Below are 22,587 nucleotides of genomic sequence, written 5' to 3' on the forward strand. Positions count from 1 at the left end.
TGCTCCGAGTGCCGCAAAGTGAAAGCTCACAACACAGCCTCTACAAAAATTTTTCCAGGACCCCCCCAACCTGCGAAGGCAAAGCCATTGACCCTGCCATGGGTATGGCCGGGGAGGATTTTGTCGGGAAGCTACAACCTGCTGAGCTTGCAGCCCCTGTGTACCAGCGTCTGCGGTGGCAGGACCTGACCAGCCAGCGTCGCGTGTTCAAGAGATATCTCTTGTTAGAGTCTTCCACTCAAGTGCATCCAGGGACAAAGCAAAGTAAAGCTTTATGCCATCCTCGGGACGATCAAAGAACAGATCACTTGCCCTCCCCAGGTTCTTTGGATCTTTTCAAGATACAAGGCCCCAAGTCACCTTACCTCACTGAAAGACATGCGCAGGAGTGGTAGAACAGCTGGAAAGAAGAGCGAGTGATTTCCAAATCGGAATCTCTCAATGGCCAGGGTTTGTCGTATCTATCACCTAGGCTAATGGGAGTCTAACCAGACATTCGCTAACAACAGATCAGAAATCCCCCACTCCAGAAGCTGCGCTTCCACCACGCACAACCTGAGATCCTGTACTGCTTTCAGATTTCCTAAGATGACAACCAACGCTCCAACACTGCTTTCTCCTTGGAAGGGACATAATAAGAAAATAAGCAGTTTTTTTTTTTTTTTTACACACTGGGTGCGGGCGAACAGATCAATGGTTCCTCACGATGCACCCTATTACTCAGAGGCTCGACCTTAGGGATGGGTCATCCGTGGGAGACCGTCCGTTTGGGAAAATGTTCAATAAGCCATCCATGGTGTGAACACCTCCTTCACAAGCACGCTAGAGAACGGTCGTCCCATCTCTCTTTCGAACCTTGTCCGAATCGCCTCCTCATCAAAAGAAAAATACAGCGACTTTACATCAACTGACCCCACAAAGAGCTACTTCAGTGATGACAGCCACCGCCTTGTGACAAAAGGAGCAAGAACCATCTTGCGGTGCTACAGCTGCTTCCAAAGAACTAAGCAAGATAACAAAATAGCTCCTTCGATTGAAGACAAGGTCTTTCATAAAGACCATGGAAGAAGGGCGTTCCCGAAAGGATGAATGCCAACAACTGGGGTTACCCCTTCCCCCTTCAAGGGAGGCATAGAGCGCGACATCGTCCAGACAACCGATCACATAACCTTAAATGTCTCTCTCCCCTCAGGAATGGTTAATTTTATAGCATATCCGCTCAGATAAGGCACCAATTTCCCAGGAGCCTGCCAAGGAGCTGTCCAGGTTCCTTCAAACATTGACAGCGTCCGTGGCTGGAGCAGACATGAGGCTCTCATAACTATTTTGGCAGAAAAGTAGGCGGCCCTATCATGACACGCAAGACCCTATGGGGCGTCCAATATCCACCGCATCCTCCAGATCCATTGGGTGCTTGACCCCCTGCTACCCTACTCACACAGAAGAAAGGTACCATCTCAGCTCCTCCGGGGGATTTCACCCCCAAAGGCCTGTACAAGCATCACTGGTGTCAGGTTCAATTCCTTGCAGATGCCTTTTGGAGCAACTGGAGGAAGCAGTACCTCTCAACTTCGCAGACAAGGAGTAAGTGGCACAGAAGCAAGCCAAACATTGATGTTGGAACTATTTTTCATGTGAATGACTCTCAATCAAAGAGGCAATGCCATTGGCATTGGTCACCAAGGCATTCCCGAGCAAAGATGAAAAAGGTCCGCATCGTAGAGGTCAAGATCACCAGAGAAGATGGTGCTAAGCTTTTCCTCAGACCTATTACAGACTTTCGAACATGGATATTTAGAAGCTCAGTTAATAGGTGTTATCTATAGATACCAGGAAGGGAGTGTTCTGTCCTGATGAGGACATTGTTGTTCATTTGTTGGATTTGTCTCCCCCTGCTGGCGGTGGTCGTAATGTGTAAAATATGTACCATGTGACCTAGTGCATAAGGAAGCTGCATGTGAATAGGACAGCCACATGTTTTTTTGGTGACCACAATCTGCCCTAATCCTTGACGTTCCGTGCCTTTGGTCGCATTATTGGTACGTACAATTGATATAAACGTAGTGTTCTTTCATTTCCAATGAATATGTTGATAGAGAATAGTTTTGAGATGATAGTTAATGTGTGTTGTAAACTCCTCTGTAGAACTACCATTAGCTACAGCCATCATTTTGTGCTACAGCCACGTGTGTGTATGTTATTGGTGTTGATTCAATGTATAATGTGTGTAAATATTCTTCCGCATAATACTTCTTGTATTGTGTTTATTTCCTAGTTTCACCCTTTCTTCATGATTAAAAGCAATTAAACGACATCTACGGTCTCTAGTCCTTGATGGTGGAAGGTGTTTAGCTGACAGTCAAAGTGCAAAAGAGATACGTGCACGTATAGGACGACACATACAGTAACAAAAAGTGTATCTCGAGCCGGTTTCTCAAACGTACCTACCCCACCTTTAAGGAAAATTCCTGTCTGTGCACACACTAACTCTGATTCTCAATCATACTACTTTTAAATAATATATAATTATACAGCTTACAGTACATCTACCCCTGTATTAAACAGATCTGTAATTATGCAAGCCAACCCTGCACCCTGCTTTACAACATATACAATTATCCTATAGATTGTAACAAAATACATGTTCTCTACAAGTAGGCTACTTTAGTACAAGTACTTAACTGTGGTATTTTTCCTCAGTATTTACATTTTATGATATGATACTTATACTCCACCACAATTTCAAAGCCGGTATTGTACTTTTTACTGCAATAGATGTATTACTTTACAGCAGCTTAATTTACTTAAATCCAATTACCAGCCAACAGAAATATAAATCAACTTTAAATTAACTAGATATACAGTATACATGCAGTATAAGATATCAGTCACTCCAATAAGCTCCATCTTTACCAGCTGTGATTAATGCATCAATAATCATAATCCGGTCATCAAAATTATATAATAATGAAATGGTCCATTACACATATTGAGTACTACTTTTTTTAATGTAGGACTTGTGACAGAGTATGTTTTACAAATGATTGCTTTTATTATAATAATTCATTATATTTATTTTGCTTTTAAATTACATTATATTACATATAACAGACATGTAATACATTAAACACTGTGGACAATACCACATATAAATAATACCCTTATAATTCATAGTATAGTACTTCATAGTGTAGTAATTCATATTGTAGTTATTCATAGTCTACTTCATAGTGTAGTACATAGTGTAGTACTTCATAGTGTAGTACATAGTGTAGTACTTCATAGTGTAGTAATTCATAGTGTAGTATTTCATCGTGTACTGTAGTAATTCATAGTGATGGCTCTGATAACTTACCTTTTCTATCCTATCAGTGTGTAATGACACGTTTACATCGGTAGATGGCGCCATGCATGTATTAATCAGCAGAATACTCCTTCAAGCTTTTTTTGTAATTTTCAATTTTTTTTATTGTAAACTATAGTTTTTATAAACATATTAACTTAATTCAAATTGTTCTTTATTATTATAATTATTGTAATTATTATAATTTTTGAACTTTGTTTTAATATTCTGAATTAATGATATAAAAAGACAGACACATAACTGTGTTTTAATTTGTTTCAGAAGTTATATTTCGTTGAGTATAGGAACAGTGATCTTACATGAGTCACAGAGACACAACCATAGCTTAAAGGATCCTAAAGTTGCATGACGACATCACTTGATTCAAAGAGGTTTGCGTTACAGCCGGCGTGTCACCATAATAAAACCTTGTTCCATCAGTGCGTCGTGGCTCTGAGGCGTAGTAGTGAATAATCCCCTGCGTCCAGTTGGTGGAAATCCCCACGTGGTTTACGACTCCTGTATAAAAACTTTGGATGTGCGGAGTCCCCGTTGTCGAGATCTCAAAGGAGCAGAGGGTCTCAGTGAGCAGCATCCCGCAGGAAGCACGGAGCTGAACATACAGCTGCGCACCGGACACGGTACCCAAGGCAGGCGCGTACACAAAAGGCACGGGACTCCGCGAGCTTTGTTGTTCTCTGTGGAGCTGCAGCTGTGCACGTTTGAATGGGAGAGAGCGGACTGAGCACCTTTGGACACTAAAGTTCTTGTTTCTATTTAGTCTTATCTGCTTTGTTTTGGTAGATTACGCGTCTGACGGGTGCGTGTTATGACAGAAGCGCGTCAACTATCCAAACTTGTGGCACTGAGAGGGATGAAACTTTGCTTGTGTGCAGAGAAAAGCCGCATTGCTGGATCCTGAATGCACAATGACTGCCTGGAGTTAATTAGCCCCAAAGTTTCAGCAGCACTCTGGGAATATTTCATTGGCTTCTCTGGATATCTCTGTTTTGGAAGTGGATGTTCTCCCCGGAACTTGAAAATAAATAAGAACAGCTTTAACTTAAGAGTGCAATATTTCCCCCCCTTCTTTTGTTGTTGTATTGTATTTGGACTGTAAACTAGGGAAAATGAGCATCTACGGTGTGACTTTGTCTTGTTTGGTGGCGTGCGTTCTGTCCGTGCGCTGCAGCTCGGTGGCCGGGGTGGAGGCTCAGAGCTCTCCCCAGGAATCGTGCGCGTCATGCGGCCTCAGGGCTCCGGATCAGGCGGAGCGGGTAAATATAGACTTTTTGGAGGCGGTCAAGAGGCACATCCTGAACCGGCTGCAGATGAGAGACAGACCCAACATCACGCACCCCATCCCGAAGGCTGCGATGGTGACGGCTCTGAGGAGGCTGCACGCCGGGAAAGTCCGCGAGGACGGCCGGGTGGAGATCCCCAGCTTTGACGGACAGGCTGCGTACAACAACGAGGTTCAGGCGGAGAACTCGGAGATCATCAGCTTCGCAGAATCAGGTAATCATCAATAATTCATCACACACATCTGAAACTACCATTCGGTGAACCCACTCACCTTTTGAGTTTATGTAACAGGTAGCCGCGGGAAGCAGGTGAGTTAATAACTTAACATCACTCAGATTAAATAGTTTATCATGCTGATATGACTGAGCAACAGAGATTAGATTAACACAAAAGCCATAAACTAATTGGATCCTCTCATCATTTTTTCATCTTCTTATTGCATCGCAATTCAGCCCTGCCTGGTGTTAAATCCTCCTGTTTTAGCCCAATGAAATTTCAAAAAGGAATCAAACTAAAGACAGAGTCCTTAAATTACCACCATGTGTTGTCTAGGGGATAAAAAGAGCCTCTGAATCCAATTTCATCACTAAAGCTGTGCTCACACTCAATACTCCAATGTATAAAGCCCTCTTTTAAATACGGACAAAGTCCCTCAATTGGCCATTTATCCCTTGCTCTAAGAATGTGTATCTAACTAATTCTCACAAGTCCAAAGAGAACACCCTTTCCTCACACACACACACACGCACACACACACACACACACACACACACACACACACACACACACACACACACACTCACCTAAAATCATCTGCGCTTGACAGAATCCAATAATCGTCAGTTAGCAGTGTGAGAACCGACACAAACTGTTAGTTTAACAAAAAGAAAACATACAATTAAATACACCAAATAGGATATCTTACACACGCACGCACGCACGCACGCACGCACGCACGCACGCACGCACGCACGCACGCACGCACGCACGCACGCACACACACACACACACACACACACACACACACACACACACACACACACACACACACACACACACACACACACACACACACACACACACACACACACACACACATACATACATACATACTCACATATAGACACAGATAGACACACACACATACATACTCACACATAGACACACACACANGTTGGTTGATGGTGGAGGGGGGGTGATATTGTGTGCCCATATTGCAGTGTTGTAAAGAATGCTTTTGTCGTTCTAAAGGTCCGCTGGGCTCCTTTGCTTCTTCTTCTTCTTCTTCTTCTTCTTCTTCTTCTTCTTCTTCTTCTTCTTCTTCTTCTTCTTCTTCTTCTTCTTCTTCTTCTGTGTTTTTTTTTCTGGTTCCATTCTTCCTCACACCTTTGAGCCTTTGTGTGGCATTGTAGCATGGAGCTGGATGGGCTCCCTGCTCCCTGGACCCCGTCTGCCTCCTGGCTAGCTGGCTCACGCCCCCCAGATCGGATGCTGCCAGCCGGGCCACGGCTCAGAGGAAAGGTCTCCAGAAAACTCTGCAGCCAGGGGAGCTTGTCCCCCCAAAGCATAAGGGAGCCTGAATTGTTGTTGTCACAGGCGGGTTGGGGGGTGAGGTTGGCACATGTATAGCCAACAGTAGCCAGCGAAGGGATGTGGATAGGTATTTATGTGTGGGTCAGCTGGCCCCCCCTCAGCACAGGGTTAACTGCCTGCTTGTCAGCCAGGCAGCCTCTTATCTCCGGTTGCGGCAGCACAGAGGGGAGAGGTCTGCCAAGCGGCCCCAGGCAGGTGAGGGAGACGATGCCAATCGCCTTTCTCTCCTGACATGGTCCCGTGGGTCCTCGCTGAGGGATTTAGTGTCCCGTATCCACGGGAGCGGAACGGGGAGCACAGACAGGAGTGGAGGGGAGGACGAAAGAAAGAGGGGTCGATGGAGAAGTTCAGATCGGCTCTTCTTGATTGCTCACTATTGCCGTTCGGACCCAGTGAACTCGCGGCGAGCGGTCCAAGACGCTGACTTCATTATGGAAGGTCATTAACTCTGGCCCGGTTCCTCCAGAGGAATCGGGTTGGCCAGGTTTACTTCAGGACACCACTCATTCATGAGGAGCTGTCAGTCAGGGTCCTGCTGGACCTGGTCCAGACATTTTCCACATTCACCCTCAAGTGTGTGTTTCAGTCCTCACTGGGCCTGGCTGCCTCTCTATAGATTGTGATACAATAAATGATGTATGCAATGTTATTAAAAATGCCCCTCAAAAAGCTTTAACAACAACAGAGCCAATGCTGCGGAGGCCTTAACCTCTCGTCAACTACGCATCCCTGCCTCTCCATCCCCTCACCCCCTCACCCTATGTGGAATTCCTGGAGTGCTAGACAGGAGCACTCGTCTGCTCATGGTCCAGCCCTGCATGCTGCAAGCTGCACCCTGGTCCTTCCACGGCGTGTGGTCTTGTCGACAGCAGCTTTGACTAATGACTGTGGGGCGGCCTGCCTCCATGGCCTCCTCCCTGACTTGGTGGCACAGGTGGGGACACGCTGAAGCAGCTCTTTATCCTCCACACAAGCCCACCCAGGTGTCCTGCCTGCTGATACTCACTAGGAACTTCTCCACTGCGGGGTCAGGCGAGGCGTGTCCGGGCCAGCTCTAAATTGTTTGTAACACTGCATGAAAAGAACAATTTGTTCCTTCAAAGGACCTCAGTGGAGAAAGTATTGTGGTATGTTCAGGGTTGGGTTGTAACGGAATGTAACGGCGTTAGGTAATCAGAATACAAAAATCAAGTAACTGAGAGAGAGAGCGAGAGAGAGATAGAGAGAGAGAGAGAGAGAGAGAGATGCAGCGTGTCTGTGAGGCCCCGCCCCGCACCCAGATGAGAGAAAGAGATCTATTTTTAAATATATTGAAAGCTAGAAACGGAGATGGTTCAATAAAATGTTCAACATAACGTTTATGTAGCATTTATTTATTGTCGAAATGATGACATTTCATAACGGGATAAATCAAAGTGAATGGCCTGCTGCTGCTGAGTGCATGGGGCAAGTGACTGGAAAAAGTTTTTTATGTGGAGTGCAGATGAGAGAGCTGTCCAGAATGACACCAAGATGTTGTGTTTGAGTTCTTGATAAGCCATTAAAACAGTAAAATACGTGTCTCCTGTGCACCAAAACATATCTGTTATGGAAAAATAAAGTATTCTAAAAGTCATCTAAAAGTAATCTGAATACTTTTTTAAGACACGCAACAGTAACTGTGATTACTTTCAGAGCCATGTATTCAGTATTCAGTAACTGATTACATTTACAAAGTAACCCTCCCAACCCTGGGTATGTTTGTATGTACTGTCAATACAATTGGAGCCAAAAGATCAAGATTGTTTTTGATACTGACGGAGACTAAAACACGTCAGCTTTACTCAGTAAAGTATCCAGGCAGCAGCTGGGTATACCAACCCAATACACTGTAGACTATAGATTAACAGTTCATTTCTGACCTTTGGAACAGTAGTTGACTCCTCAACGTCTGTTTTAGTAGCCTTTGACCATACGACGTGACCTTTATCATGTCTTTGGTCACTCGTCTTGGGATTGTAGATATTTAAATTGAGTTACTTCATTCTGATTCAAGTCCATGTGCTGCAGAGCCCCGACTGAAGCGTCCTGTGATGAGGCTGGCCTGTCTGCAGCTCATAGTTGTTTCAGTAGTCTGATCCTAAATCTCAGAACTATACTGAGATTGACTGTTCTGTTGTTGTGGAGGTAATGCTTTCATACGTTTAGTCTTGGTTTCTGTTACAAAGCATCAGCACTGGGTGTTGTTTGATGCTTCTTTTGATAACTGTTTGGTTCACAAAGAGCTGTCATATGGGGATAAAACAACTATTTACCCGTCCTTTTCCAGCAATAATTCCTATCATTTAATCATCACGCTTTAAGATTCAGGATAAAGATTTAGGCTTCATCGTCATATGCACAGTAGCTACAGTGTAGGTATAGCAATGAACATCTTAATTACCAGGCTCCTCTATCAATGCAACATAAATATATATGACACAAAACAATACAAAAAAAAGGGCAAGAGAATGTTGCGGGACTAATGTAATGCATTGTCCTATCCTATATGATGGTATAATTGATGTCATGAGGTTTTAAGATTTAGTAGTATTGGTAAGTCAGAAAAACGTATTTAGTGAAGACTTTATGTATTGTTGATTGGCATTGTGCACTATTTTATGACATTTAATGAATACTTTCTTTAAATGGTAGATTGATTGACAACATAAAGGTCTGAAGGTTTCCTTCAAATCGCGAGTAACTGTTAACCATGCATCAGTTATACCCCGCAGCTCTGTATGAGCAGTGTGTGCTCACCCTTTTTCGAGCTCGGAGCTGTCGAGGCAAGTAAGAAGGCACGGTGCTAAATGAGGTGAGGTTAGTTACTTGTAGCCCTGAGGTGCCTTTATGCCCGTGGAAGCTGCTGCTCCGCTGATTCCTTTATATTGCTCACTTCAGATGCATTTCAATACGTTCCCACTGTGCACTTGATACATTGCCCAAAGGCTCGGGTATTGAGAAGGCTGATAGTTGATGTATTGCTAACCGTGGGGTTGGGTGTGTGTTCATGGCTGGGTGCAAATGTGTGTGAAGTGCTTGAGCTCCCAGCTGACATGCTACAGAGTGGAGAGCTGGTCTCAACAGGTCCCTGTGTGAATGTAAAGCCGTGGTTTACAGGAGGAAGAGGCGTGAGGCGCCCTAGAGAGGGGGGGCCCCGTCTTTGGTGGCCACCTGTTGACACTGACACACACTAATCAGTCGGCAAACAAAGTAATTTAGCTGCTTTCAAAGGCGCTGCTCCGCTTGAGCACATTGTACCAAATCTCCTGAAATAGAAACCTTTCAAGTTACCTCGGGGTAATTTGGAAGACATCATTAGGCTTAGAAAAAAAATACTGCCAGGGAGAGCCCATGGCCACCTTAAGACTCCCGGGATCTCCTCATTGTGCGGCTGTAGAATGTAGCCAGTGTCATGTAAATGGCTTTTATTTTTGCTTCATCATGCTTTTTGCTGGAAAGCCACGCGTTTGAAAGGCGGCTGCAGCGCGGCTGTCTCCCCGTGCCTCACAGCCCGCTTTGTGCTGTCACTCTCAGGGTGCTCACACTGGAGGGAGGGCGGGAAGGGTAGGGGTGGTAGTGGGGTTCGGCAGGGGGGGTACTAACAGCGAACTCAATGAACCCCCTGGGGGCCTTGGCCATGTCCGCCACCCTCCCACCTTTCCCACTTGCATCCTTCCTGCTGTCCTTCTTCTTCTCCTCTGTTCTCCTCTTTATCCCTCTTTCGCTCTCTGTTTTTTTGGCCCCCGTCACTTACAAAGCTGGTCATGGGGCCAACTGGGCCTAATCCCAGAACCGGCCCGTCACAGCTGGCCTATCAGGAGTAGCCATGAGGTCACCTGATAGTGATTGAGGGCTAAAAGAGAAAACAAGGGGAAACCAGCCCTTTAGAGCCAGAGCTGTTCACTTTTTGGGAGTTTCTTTTGCTTTCCATGTGGGCACATGCACATGCATTTACTGTAAATGAACCCAAGCTTTCTTATGGCCCTCAACAGCAGATAAGGTTTGCTCAGTTTTCATGCTGATGGTTCAAGTTTAATCAAGTAAAGAATTTTGGAAATGTGAGGTCAGAGCTCATCCTCACCTGTCCTCAGATCAGCTGTTAGAATTAGTGTTCTTTGTCAAATCACTATTTCTAAAGTCACAAGAACTCACTATTGTGTATATATCATTTTCATCTCTTATTGCAACTAATTTGAAACATGCTATCTATACGTTTTGTTTGCATCTCACATATTTATCTATTATTACCATAAGCAGTATTTTATTTCACTGTGCATCATTCTACTTTTAGCTCATTATCCTGCATCACTTGCATATTGGTCTTGCAACATTGCCTTGCACTATTTTATTTCTATTGTGTCTTTTTGCACTATTTTTAGTGTTTTCCTTTGTTTACGTCTTATAAATATTTATGCTGCATTATTGGAGGAGCCTGAGAGTTAAGATTTTGATAACTACACTGTAGCTGTGCATATGACAATAAAGCTTTTGAACTTGAACTTTATGTTGTATCGTTATGTTGGATGGATGTCAGATTGAGAATGAACCATTCCTGTTTTTATTGTCTCCAACAGATGATCGCTTATCTGCCAAGTCCACCCTGTACTTCGTGGTCTCCAACGAGGGGAACCAGAACCTGTACGTGTCCCAGGCCAACCTATGGCTCTACTTCCGCGTGCTGCCAGCCGGTCCTGAGAAGGGCCTCCGGAGGAAGGTGACGGTCAAGATTCATTACCAGGAGGCCGGGACCACTAGCAGTGCAGAGGGAGGCCCCGGGGGAGGAGGAGGAGGGGGAGGGACCGGTCGCTGGGCCCTGGTGGAGAAGCGCGTGGATCTGAAGCGAAGCGGCTGGCACACCTTCCCCCTCTCGGAGGCAATACGAGCTGTTTTCGGGAAAGGCAACCGGCGGCAGGACCTGGAGGTCCACTGTGAGGGCTGTGAGACGTCCGGTGTTGACCCGGTGCTGGTGGACCCGCTGGACCCCTCCCACCGGCCCTTCCTGGTGGTGCGAGCGCGACAGGTGGACGGAAAGCATCGCATCCGCAAGAGGGGGCTGGAGTGTGACGGCACCGTCGGGGGCCTCTGCTGCCGACAACAGTTTTACATAGACTTCCGCCTCATTGGCTGGAACGACTGGATCATTGCACCAGCTGGTTACTACGGCAACTACTGCGAGGGCAGCTGCCCGGCCTACATGGCGGGCGTGCCGGGCTCGGCTTCATCCTTCCACACCGCCGTGGTGAACCAGTACCGCATGAGAGGGATGAGCCCGGGCTCGGTGAACTCCTGCTGCATCCCCACCAAGCTCAGTACTATGTCCATGCTCTACTTTGACGATGAGTACAACATTGTGAAGAGGGACGTGCCCAACATGATCGTGGAGGAGTGTGGCTGCGCTTGAGTCCGCTCCCTTCACTGTTGTTGAACTCGGAACAGTCAGAATGGCCTTTTGTACAAACAGGACGTTATTCTACGGTACACATATACAATATATCTATACCTACTGTATGTGCGAGCAACATGCAAACTGGCACGTCTTGCAAATGCAAGCGTCAGCGCAGTCCAGTGTCCACGCGTGCATGTGTGTGTTTGCAGGTGTTCGTGCGAGTGTGTGTATTTATCAGACTGAGTGACATGCTTGCCGTCCGTGTTTTGTCCGCTCAGCAACGACTGGTCAGTGATGAGTCGAGAAGGGAACGATTATATCACCAAATGATACTTTGCTCTAGTTTGCCATTTCTAGTCAAAAATAATGGCTCATCATCTCCTCTTGAATGAAGATAACAAGCGCTTAAGGAAAGTGACAGGATCAACCATCGCCGAGGACATTATTGGCATCGCCCCAACACTCCAGACCCCGATCCTCGGACCCTCTTAAGTAATTTAAGCACATGACAAACTTTTGTTTTTTATAAAGCACTGACAATTCATCAGTTTATACAATTCAGAACACCAGCACTTCCCTACTCTGCCGACAGACACAGTCCGGCTGTCCTCTCTGGTGGAATTAGACGGGCAGCGCTTAATGCCTTGCAGGATTATACCTCCAGAGAAAGGCAGAAGAAAGTCCTCCACAGAGCTGCTGTCCTCCTGCTGACTATGGGCCTCCACTTACTGCTTGTCCAGAGAGGTGCAGGCCCTGCTACCATGACAACCAGGTGAAGGTAGACCTCATAAGTGCACTTCACTTGAGCACTTGCAGCGACGGAGAGAGATCGGCCCGCTGAGGCTCAGTAGGATCGGCCTGCAGACTGGAGTCAGGGCGCCCCCCCCCCCCAGTGCAGTGCAGCACTCCCAGAAACTGAAATGCACACCCTGATAGCACTTGTATAAAGAAATGCCTTCCAAGGGACTGAGTGTCCTGTCCTATCGCTTAATAAGTGCCACATGAGCTATGCAATGTATAGTAACCTATCCCCATACCCAGCCTGCTCTATTAGACTGAATCCTCTTCTCTCCTTCTCTCTCGCTTCAATCCTCGACTCTTTATCAATACTTGAAATGTAATCTATCGCTTCCTTTCCTAAGCGAATGATTGTTGTGACGTTTGCACTGAAAAGTTGCGGGATTAGTGACACAAAAACTGCCATTTAAAAGTTATTTTTATAGAAGTAAATTGAATTTTGTTTCAAATGTATTTTACCTAATTAAAGGAACCAAAGAGGCCAATATTTTAGCTACTGTACTAAGATGGCAAGGCCATTGAGTTACTGTGTACAATACTGTTTAATCATTTTGCAATAGGCTTACAACTGTATCAGGGTACAATGTTTGATTTCATTTCTTAGCTCTATTTTCATCTGTTTTGTACAATAAGCAACACTTCATTTTTTCATCTTTAATTCTATTTTTGTTTCAGTTTTCTATTTAATAAGAAAGTTATTTTAGTTCCTGTCTAAGAATCATTTAGTCAAATAAATGTTATCTGTACAGTTTATGTAAAATAAAATGTTTTCTTAAATATCTTGTAACCTTAAATTCTTTCCTGTGTCATGTTTGTGGTTTTTTCTCTTGATGAGGTTGGGCCTATATTGTAATCCTGTTGTTATGGGCGTGTAGCTCAATAAACAAAAAGGTGAGGCAGAAATAGTTGGGTACCGTCCGTCACACACACGGTCCTCGTCTGTACTGGTTGAAACATAAAAGTGTCTGTCTGTCAGGAGTGTCTCTTTGAGCTGAAGAACAGTAATTACAACCATGATTAACAGCTCCCTGGCATCCTCAGAGCTTCCAGCCTGCAGAGCCTCACATACCTGCTGACTCCTATCTGACGTCTGCTGATGTGTTTGCATCACTGGGGAAGAAGTACTCAGATCCTTGATTCTAAAGTTCTAAAACCTCACTGAAAACACTACATGTCAAATCCTGCTTTTAAAACTCGACCTAGTGAAAGTATGTTTTAATATCAGTGAGCTGTGCAATAAAAATACTGCATGTTCCCTGTCAGTGTTTACTATTATAACATTTTTCCAGATTATAATTGCTGCTTCCTCGTTGCACTTTGCTGCTGAGGCTGTTTAGGGTTGTGCTCAATTTAATTGCTAAACATATTAAGTTTATACTAGATGAATCTACAGCAATGGGTCATATGTGATGAGATCTTCACATGTTGGGAGCTCTCTAAAACTTGCTTTGTAATGATGCGTTGTCCAGGCTATGAGAGAGCCCTTTAAAGCCTTTATCTATCACTGAAGAATTAGGAGACTATCAAGACATAAGAAACATTTCATCCATTATCACTAAAAAGTCCCAGCAATTAGGACATACAGTTTTTACTGGACAGGAAGGTTAAGTTAAGTTTATTTGTTTCCAAATCTGCACCTTATCCAAATGTATTTATTCCTATCTATACTTTTCTGTACATTTCTACAACATTGTTTGTTATGTGAGTTTATTGAAACCTCATGCACACTGGTTTGATACTAACAGCTTTTCATTGTTCTCTGTGCAATGACTAAAGTTGAATCTAATCTAATCTAGAGAAAGTAAAGAACCAGTTTCTTGACTTTATACTTGAGTACAGTACTTGAGTAAGGTTACTTAGTTACTTGCACCACCATTCGTGCAGACAGTAGTGTAGCAGTATCTGTTGTTGTGTGTTGTGTGTTTGGAAACTCAGTCTGTTTCATCAGAGTGGTTCTCCCCATCAACACTCACCATGTTTTTGTTTCCCAAAGTAGCTTTAAAGTTGCCATAATGTGAGTGTCAACACTTTGTGTAACAGCACAAGGCTTGCCCGGCTGAACGTCTGCCTGTGCCAACACCTACCAACGGATCGGATCCATGTAGTGTTTCTGCAGGGCTCCACGTGTCTGTGAAATATCAGCCGGATAATTACTCTAAATATATCTATAGGATCTGCCAAGGAGTGCAATGAGATGTGTTCGGCTGCGGGCTAAATAGCATGTTAGGGAGGGATCAGAGTGAACACCTCTTCATCTGTACTTGGCTGGAGGAGTCACACGTTCCTCTCAGATACAGAAAACAAATCTGTGTGATGGTGCACTGTGCAAGTGACTGACAGGAAGATAAATGTGCTGTCAGAGCTGATCTGGGGTTGTTTGGAATCTCCTCTGGTGGAGCCTGCACACAGATGACAGTCTGTGCTGGGAGCGGGGAGAAAGATGTGTAGCTGTCTCGTCACGCTGCCTAATGCACGCCAAGATCTCCACAGCTGGAATGTTAATGACGCTGAGCAAAAAACTGAAGGCCATTAAGCATGTTCTGCACTCAGGGCCACACACTTGCATGCATTCTATCAATAATCACTGCGGCAAAGGTACAGATCCACCGCTGAGCACACTTTATCACCCACTGTCACAGGTCTTTTCCCAAAGTCACAAATTTGCACTATAAATAAAACACTAAACACTCACACACAACCTCCACAACCCCTAGTTATCAGCTTAAACAAATATTGTCCTTCTGCCCTCACTCATCCAATCCTGCCACAGGTTGAGGTCATGACAGCTGCCAAGTTGATGGGGTCAACCTGGTTTATCAACGCAATAGCATTCATTCTTCCAAAATCAGCCCGGTCCACATTTACTTAATGAATGTATGACTTCATCGCCCGGGGCCAGGCATTCCTCCGCTTCGCTGGCGTTTGGCTCCGTGGAGAAATGTGGCGCGTGTGTTGATGTTTTTTTTGCTTATCCTCCACCAATGGAATTCTAGAGATATATTTTTCATTTTCTGACTCGATTAAAGTTCCCCCCCCCAACCTATGATCGCAGCCCGTTGCTAAAGTTCACTGAGCTAACACAACAGGATTTTCGATTACCGGCGATTAAAGCGTGACCCTTTGTTTCAGCCCTAGAGACCATGTAAAGGCACTCTTATTCTAAGGATTTATGTTGTGGGCCCCTAAGACAGGAGGCTTATTCCACCCCTGTTTACTTCTTCCTACAACCTAAAGGGACATTTTGACCTTTGGTGCAACTCGGACTGAGGTCCCTGCAAGCTCTCTCTCACGGGTGGATTACTGCAGGAGTAAAAGGGGCTTTGCAACTTGAAAGCATATTTGTGAGCACTAATGAGAAAAAACGTCATTAATCCAATCATTCTTAATGGCTGCGCTCAGTGTTGCTGCATTTCCTCTCTGCTTTTTTGTTTCGTTTTAATAGACGGCATCAGAAAAGATACTGGTTGGATTTCACCACACAGACTCTGTAATCAGTGCCAGGTTAATGATGCTGCTGCCGCTTTGTTATTGACTTCTGAACACAGGAATCATGTTCGTCAGCAGAGGTGGGAAGTAACTAAGTACTTACTCAAGTGTACTTAAGTACAATTCTGAGATACTTGTACTTTACTTGAGTATTTCCGTTTTACTACTTATTTTCAACTACATTTTAAGGGAAATAATGTACTACATTAATTTAACAGCTTTAGCTACTTTTACCAACATTCATCTTTAAAACTTAAACTAGAACAACTCTTTAAGTCACAAAGAGTAAAACAATTTAATTATTATACAAAAAGTAAATCAGTAAAAGTCAAATGCTACACTGAAAAAATTGAAACGTTGACTTAAATGAAATGTATTAAGTCAACAAATGTACATAACTGTATTAGGTTAGTTGAAAGCAATAGTATTACGTTGAACCTAATTCACATATAAACATTTCATTATATGTACACATAAAGGCCATTTTTTCTGAACAATGATTACTTTAACTTTTTATATTTGAAGTACATTTTGCTGATAATACTTTGGTACTTTTACTTAAAGTGGACCTATCATGCTATATTTGAAACATATATTGTAGGGCCATACCAATATAAAGTATATAAATATAGTTTTTTTTTCAAAATACCAAACCGATCCTGCATTTTAGCCATGCCTCATTTAGCTCTATTTGCTCTTTCCAGCCCTGTTTTTGCAGGGAGTTGATTCTGTGAGCTGCAGCTGACCACGCCCCCCTGCAGGAGAGGGGAGTTGCCAGTTACTTTGGCATTAGGGCAGGGATATCTAGATACTTTCCAAGGTTTGACATAATGAATTGTGCTACTTTTAAAGCAAGCAACGATGTTTTCAAATCTGTAATCAAAAAGCTCCTCAAAAACACTATCGAAGCAGTTCCTGCCGTTGCCACGTTAGTTCAAACAGTAACAACGGACTATTTTTCTCAGCGGATGCATGTCAATTTAAATCAATACAACTATTTTTTAAATCAATAAAATCATTTTCTAAATCCAGAAAAGCATTTCAATTAATATGAGGAGTCATGTCGTTACTTTGTTGAGAATGTGGCCATGTAATAAGCGGGATAATGATAATAACATAACGGGATAATAACACCTTCATGCCGATCTAGATCCCTCCACTTCGCGTCGGGCTCCTGATCAGCCTGTCGGTGTTCTTTTCCCCATAATGACCGCGTCGCTGCACATTATCCCTTACATATGATTATATAGAGTCATTATTAACTTGTTTTAAAGCAGGAAGCGCAAACGCTTGCCTCGGGGAAGGAGAAAAAGAGCCACAGCGGAGAGAATAAACAGAAGGGCAACCATGGCAACCATGCAAGGGAAGTCTTCCTTGCTGCTTTTGTGGCAGAGTACAGCGCTACTTACAGGCCTGGCATATGTACTACAGCGTCTCCAGCGCTTTCAAGCGGCAATGGCCGGCCGTGGCCCAACCTCTCATTCCCCTGATAGGTGGAGAATTGACCAATAGCTGTAGCGCCACCGTCCTGACGTCAGGACAGTGTTCAAATCTGGATCAGTCTGTATCAGATCCGTTGCAGCCCCTTTTTAAGAGATTTGGGTATAGAGGAAAATAGGGTTGTGTTTTCTGACATTTGGTGAGTTCCCTGGAACACCGGGGACACATATTCATGTATAAAATACGTACAAAAGTGCATTTTGCATGATAGGTCCCCTTTAAGTAACATTTCACTGAAATAGAAAATTATGCTAGGAAAAAGCTGTGTCATTGGAGTGTANCTCTAAAAAAGGGGCGGCAACGGATCTGATACAGACTGATCCAGATTCGTTGCCGCCCCTTTTTTGGAGATTTTGGTATGGAGGAAAAGAGAGAGGGTTGTGTTTTCTGACATTTGGTGAGTTCCCTGGAACACCGGGGACACATATTCATGTATAAAATACGTACAAAAGTGCATTTTGCATGATAGGTCCCCTTTAAGTACAATTTTGAATGTAGGACTTTTACTTGTGATGAAGTATTTTGACAATAATGCATTGGTACTTTTACTCAAGTAAAGCCTCTGAATACTTCTTCTACCTCTGTTTGTCAATACAAGTCCACTGAAAACAGGGAAACTGAACATGTTCTGCAGATCATTCTCAGCAGCATTGGAGCTGACTGACACCAGACCTTTACATTATGTCCAGCTTTGAGAAAACACCATTAACACTGGCCCTAAATGCTCTTAGCAGATCAGTAATTATATTTTCTCTCTCCGCATGTTGTAGCTGTGGAGGTGAGGGGGTCAGCGGGCCACACTGGATGGTGTGTGTGTGTGTGTATTTTTGTGAGTCCACAATGTCATAATGTCAGGGTTGTTCATCCCGTTTTAGCAAAACAACTGAAGCCTTGTCACCAAACCCCCCGCCCCCCAAACCATGTCTCCCCCTCAGCCCCTAAACCTCCCACCTCCTCACCCCACTTTCCACCATGCTGACCCCATGGCTCCCAAAGCACTGAAGGCACACTCAGGGGCCACAAAGCCTTCATTTGTGTTGTTTGGTGTGGTATGAGGTTCACCTCCATCAGGGGGTGCTGGGAGTAGAAGGAGGCAGTGAAGGTGGGGCCATGATGGACCCCCAGCCACTCCATGGACATTACATTAATGCACATAATATGAACAATATGTTGTTTTTATTTATTTCATTTAAGTATTGTCAGTGTCTTTCCACTTTTTGCAATAATTCTGATACATATTCTATTTTATTATTTTGTCATATTATACGGTGCGTAGTTTTTTTGGTATGTCTATATTTCATGTAAATATTGCTCTATATTAAAGTTATGATGTTTTTTTAAATAGATTTTGTTATTATGATTATTGTTTGGTTATTTAGTCAGTTACAATGTATATTTTTTAACGTTTAAGTATGCACCATATACACCAAAGCAAACTCCTCGTGTGTAAACCTGTTACTGATTCTAGACTGCAAGCTCAGTGTTACTTTGTGTTCTTTTCTCCAGACCACATGTAAAGATTGCATTTCTGCACCTTGATTTGAATCAAGGCTTGTGCACAAGAGTCAAGGGTTAACTTATTTGGCACTCTTTAAATATTTAAAAAATATACATTTAAAAAAGAGTGGTGCAGTAATGGGTCCTAAAACCCAGAAGCGACTAAACATTGTATGACTTCCGGTTCACTGATCTCTAAGTCTGTTTTTGCTTAGAAGCCTGAAATAAGAAGTGTGGTAACACAAGGTGAAGAAATTTACACATTCTGTTTTGCATCTTTGAATATGTCAGTTCTCCCATTCGTACATGTCTGAAGCTTCAATTTGTCATAAAAACTGTAGTTGCTAACAAGTGACTAAATGAGACACCCCGAACATAGTGATGATGTGAAGTCATGTGACCTGACGTGGTTCCTATAGCCTAATGTTAGCTTTTTACTTCAAAAATCATAAAGTGGTGTTTATATGTGGAGATCAACATGTGTAAGTATCACAGACGTGTGTTTGCCTCAGAGCTTAATTTTCTGCTAAAACCAAAGTAATTCCCATTGCTTTTTAATGAGGGGGCAGTTATGATGCAGTCTACAAAATTAAAAGAAGAGAAAACACCACAAAAATGTAGCAACAAGCTATCAGTCAATATATCCTAACGAGTTCAGTAATGACGTCCCATGTGTTCAGAGCTGGTAGTGAGTCCTTTTGATAGAGCACAGACCTTGTTTAACACCAGTTCTAGACGTGAAAACAATGCCTGAATCTGTCCCACGATCAGATCTGCTCCGAAAGGCCAGTAGCCTTTTCTGTAATCCTGCGGACAAACCAACAGAAACAACAACATGACACTTGTTTATTTTTTATTATTTGCTCATCATCCACACTTAATCTTGATAAACTGCAAACTAATTGTTGTCCTTCCAAACTTGAGTTTGAAAACAGGAGCAGCATCATCCAGAGCTTCCATAACTCAGTCTCCCTCTGCAGTAGACATGCTCAGTTGTGATGAAGACAGTTTGTCCATATACATGTGTCGGACAACTGAGCAAACTCCAGCCAATGATGAACACTGAGAGATGCAGTTTAGATCCTCAGTAAATATGAAATACTCAATGTGAAATCCTTCATTCAAAACCATGCTTAAGTTAAAGTTCAGAAGTTGACATTTCTTTCATTAAGTAAGGTGATAATGTTTTGAATGATCAGGCCATCTGTTTGATATTCATCATCATTTTAAATTTCAGAATATAATGAAAGAGGTCCCAGAGGATTTCCCAAAACCCACAGACATGAAGGCCAACAATGGTATAAACAGATAGTGGTGGAAGAAGTATTCAGATTATTTACAGTAAAAGTAATATTATCCACACTGTAAATATTACATTTTAAGTAAATGTACTGCTGTTAACCCACTCATGGTGTTAGTTAATTTAAAGGTCTCCTATCATGCAAAATGCACTTTCTCATGTCTTTTATCCATAAATACGTGTCCCCGGTGTGTCAGGGAACTCACAAACTGTCAGAAAACAAAACCCACCCTCTTTTCCTCCTTACCCACATCTCTAAAAACTGGGGAACAACGGAGCTGATCCAGATTTGCGTCCGATATGACGTAATTTCGGAAACATGGGCTGGCTTTACATCCACGGCCTTATCAGAAACGCCGCTATCAGAAACAATGCCTGACGTGTTTTCGAAGTAATATGATCTTTGTTTATATTAGCAAGCATCACAAGAATCAGAGCTAACCTGTACTGGAGAGAGCATGTAAAAAAGCAGGAAATAAAAAAAGGAACTCACCTTGTGGTAAACCCGCGAGAGAAAAAGCATTTGAGCTCCATACTGTTTCAGAAATAATCCTTGAAGTGGTTTTGAACATAATGGCGCTTAATCACATCAGCATTTGGCTGAGTATCTCGGTAGAATTCTCAGGCATGAGCAGGCATAAGCCACCTCTTTTTTTTTTTTTAAGCTACAGACCCAGAATCTAGGGCCGGCCCTTGGCATAGGCAGTATAGGCGAATGCTAAGGGCGCATCCATCCATGGGGGGCGCCGACAATTGGGAGGAAGAAAAAAAAACCACTACTAACGATATTTGATAATAATTTGGGATCAATAAAGTACATCTTATTATCTCATCTTAACAGAACTACGCGTACATTGCGTAGAGTGCCCATAAACCTAAAAAGTCATTAAAATGCTATTGCTTTTAGCACAGGAATGAACATCCCCTTCATTATTTATAGTTGTAGGCCTTCATTTTATTGCCTTACAGTTTATGCTGTCTAAATAGTGTGTAAAGTTTACATCGGTGTTAAAATGCTCGTCATTACTGTAAATACTGAATACCTTAGCCGTTATCTTTAATATGCTATATCACACTGCACTCACCTGCTTCTTGGCCATCTGGTTAGATGCTAAAGCTCATTCTACGGGTGCTTCTCAAACAATTACTATATGATAACACATAACCATTTTTCTTTAATTTATTTAAAAAAATGAAACATTCATATCTTCTAGATTTATTATACATAAAGTGAAATATTTCAAGCCTTTTTTGTTTTAATTGTGATGATTACAACTTACAGATCATGAAAATCACTAATCCTGTATCTCAAAATGGTATAATATTAGATAAGACCAATAAAAACAGGATTTAAAATACAGATATTTCGACCTTCTGAAAAGTTTGTTCTTTTATTTACTCAATACTTGGTCGGGGCTCCTTTTGCATACATTCGACATGGTATGGAGGCAATATTATATTCCATGATATTCTAAACCTTTTGTGAGCTGCACCTGTAATCATGATTTCTATAATATGTCTTAGGTCTAGCAAATATAATGCATCTCTTCATGGTCACATATAATTATCTTCTCTCTTCAGATGCACTTTTGAAATATTTTTGGGTCACCTGCAGACACCTTCCGCCCAGCACTGCAACAGCAGCATCAATTATACTGTATATTAGGCTATTTATACTGTAGTTTACTATATTTAGAATATATTATCATTTGTTGTGTCTGCTCTAATTTGTCACCTTATTTGTATTGTATTTATGATTAATTTTATGTTACTTGTTTTGTATTTAGGTTTTAATTAAAATAATACAAACTCAAACAAACATATAAAGCTTCTGTGTGTCTTTATTAACATTGAAATTGACAGTGATGGAAGCGGCTTGGTGAGTGTCTGTATTTTTTGGGGGGGGGGCAGCTAAAATCTTGCCAAGGGCAGCAAATTGGTCAGGACCGGCCCTGCCAGAATCAGCACTTCTATAACAGGGCTGAAATAGAGGGGTATGAGGCATGGCTAGAATGGGTGATCTGTTTGGTATTTTGTGCAAAACACTTCATAGACATGTTTTTGTTTATATTTGTATATATCTGAGACCTATAATATGCCTAAAAACAGTATAATAGGAGACCTTTAATATAATGCTGTATGATTTAATTTAAAGTTTTGTTGTATGTTTTTCCAATGCTATACTAAAAAATATTGTCTGTCAAAATATCCATTTAGAAAGTAATTGGTTCAACAATCGGTAAAATGAATATAGTGCAGAAAAAAAGCTAAAGTTGGCTTCCAAAATGTAGTACAGTAGAAGTAGAATACAATGAAAATACTTGGATAAAGAACAAGCACTTCAAATGTGTACTTAAG

At 42.7% G+C, this 22,587-nt stretch overlaps 1 protein-coding gene across 1 annotated transcript; it reads left to right on the forward strand.

Annotated features, from left to right (window-relative positions):
* Positions 1 to 3,811: 3,811 nt before the first annotated feature.
* inhbb (inhibin subunit beta B) lies at positions 3,812 to 13,166 on the forward strand. Its single transcript, XM_010795388.1, has 2 exons — positions 3,812 to 4,861; positions 10,837 to 13,166. Exons 1-2 carry the CDS (start codon positions 4,474 to 4,476, stop codon positions 11,661 to 11,663), a joined length of 1,215 nt encoding a protein of 404 aa, XP_010793690.1. The 5' UTR covers positions 3,812 to 4,473; the 3' UTR covers positions 11,664 to 13,166.
* The last annotated feature ends 9,421 nt before the right edge of the window (positions 13,167 to 22,587 follow it).

The sequence above is a fragment of the Notothenia coriiceps genome, unplaced genomic scaffold (genome assembly GCF_000735185.1).
Source record: "Notothenia coriiceps isolate Sejong01 unplaced genomic scaffold, NC01 NC01_scaffold00037246, whole genome shotgun sequence".
Classification (NCBI taxonomy): Eukaryota; Metazoa; Chordata; class Actinopteri; order Perciformes; family Nototheniidae; genus Notothenia; species Notothenia coriiceps.

Excerpts from the sequence above, each read along its gene's own strand:
- inhbb (XM_010795388.1), top strand. The coding sequence starts at position 4,474 with ATGAGCATCTACGGTGTGACTTTGTCTTGTTTGGTGGCGTGCGTTCTG. Across the intron at positions 4,862-10,836 it reads CATCAGCTTCGCAGAATCAG|ATGATCGCTTATCTGCCAAG; the intron begins GTAATCATCAAT and ends TGTCTCCAACAG.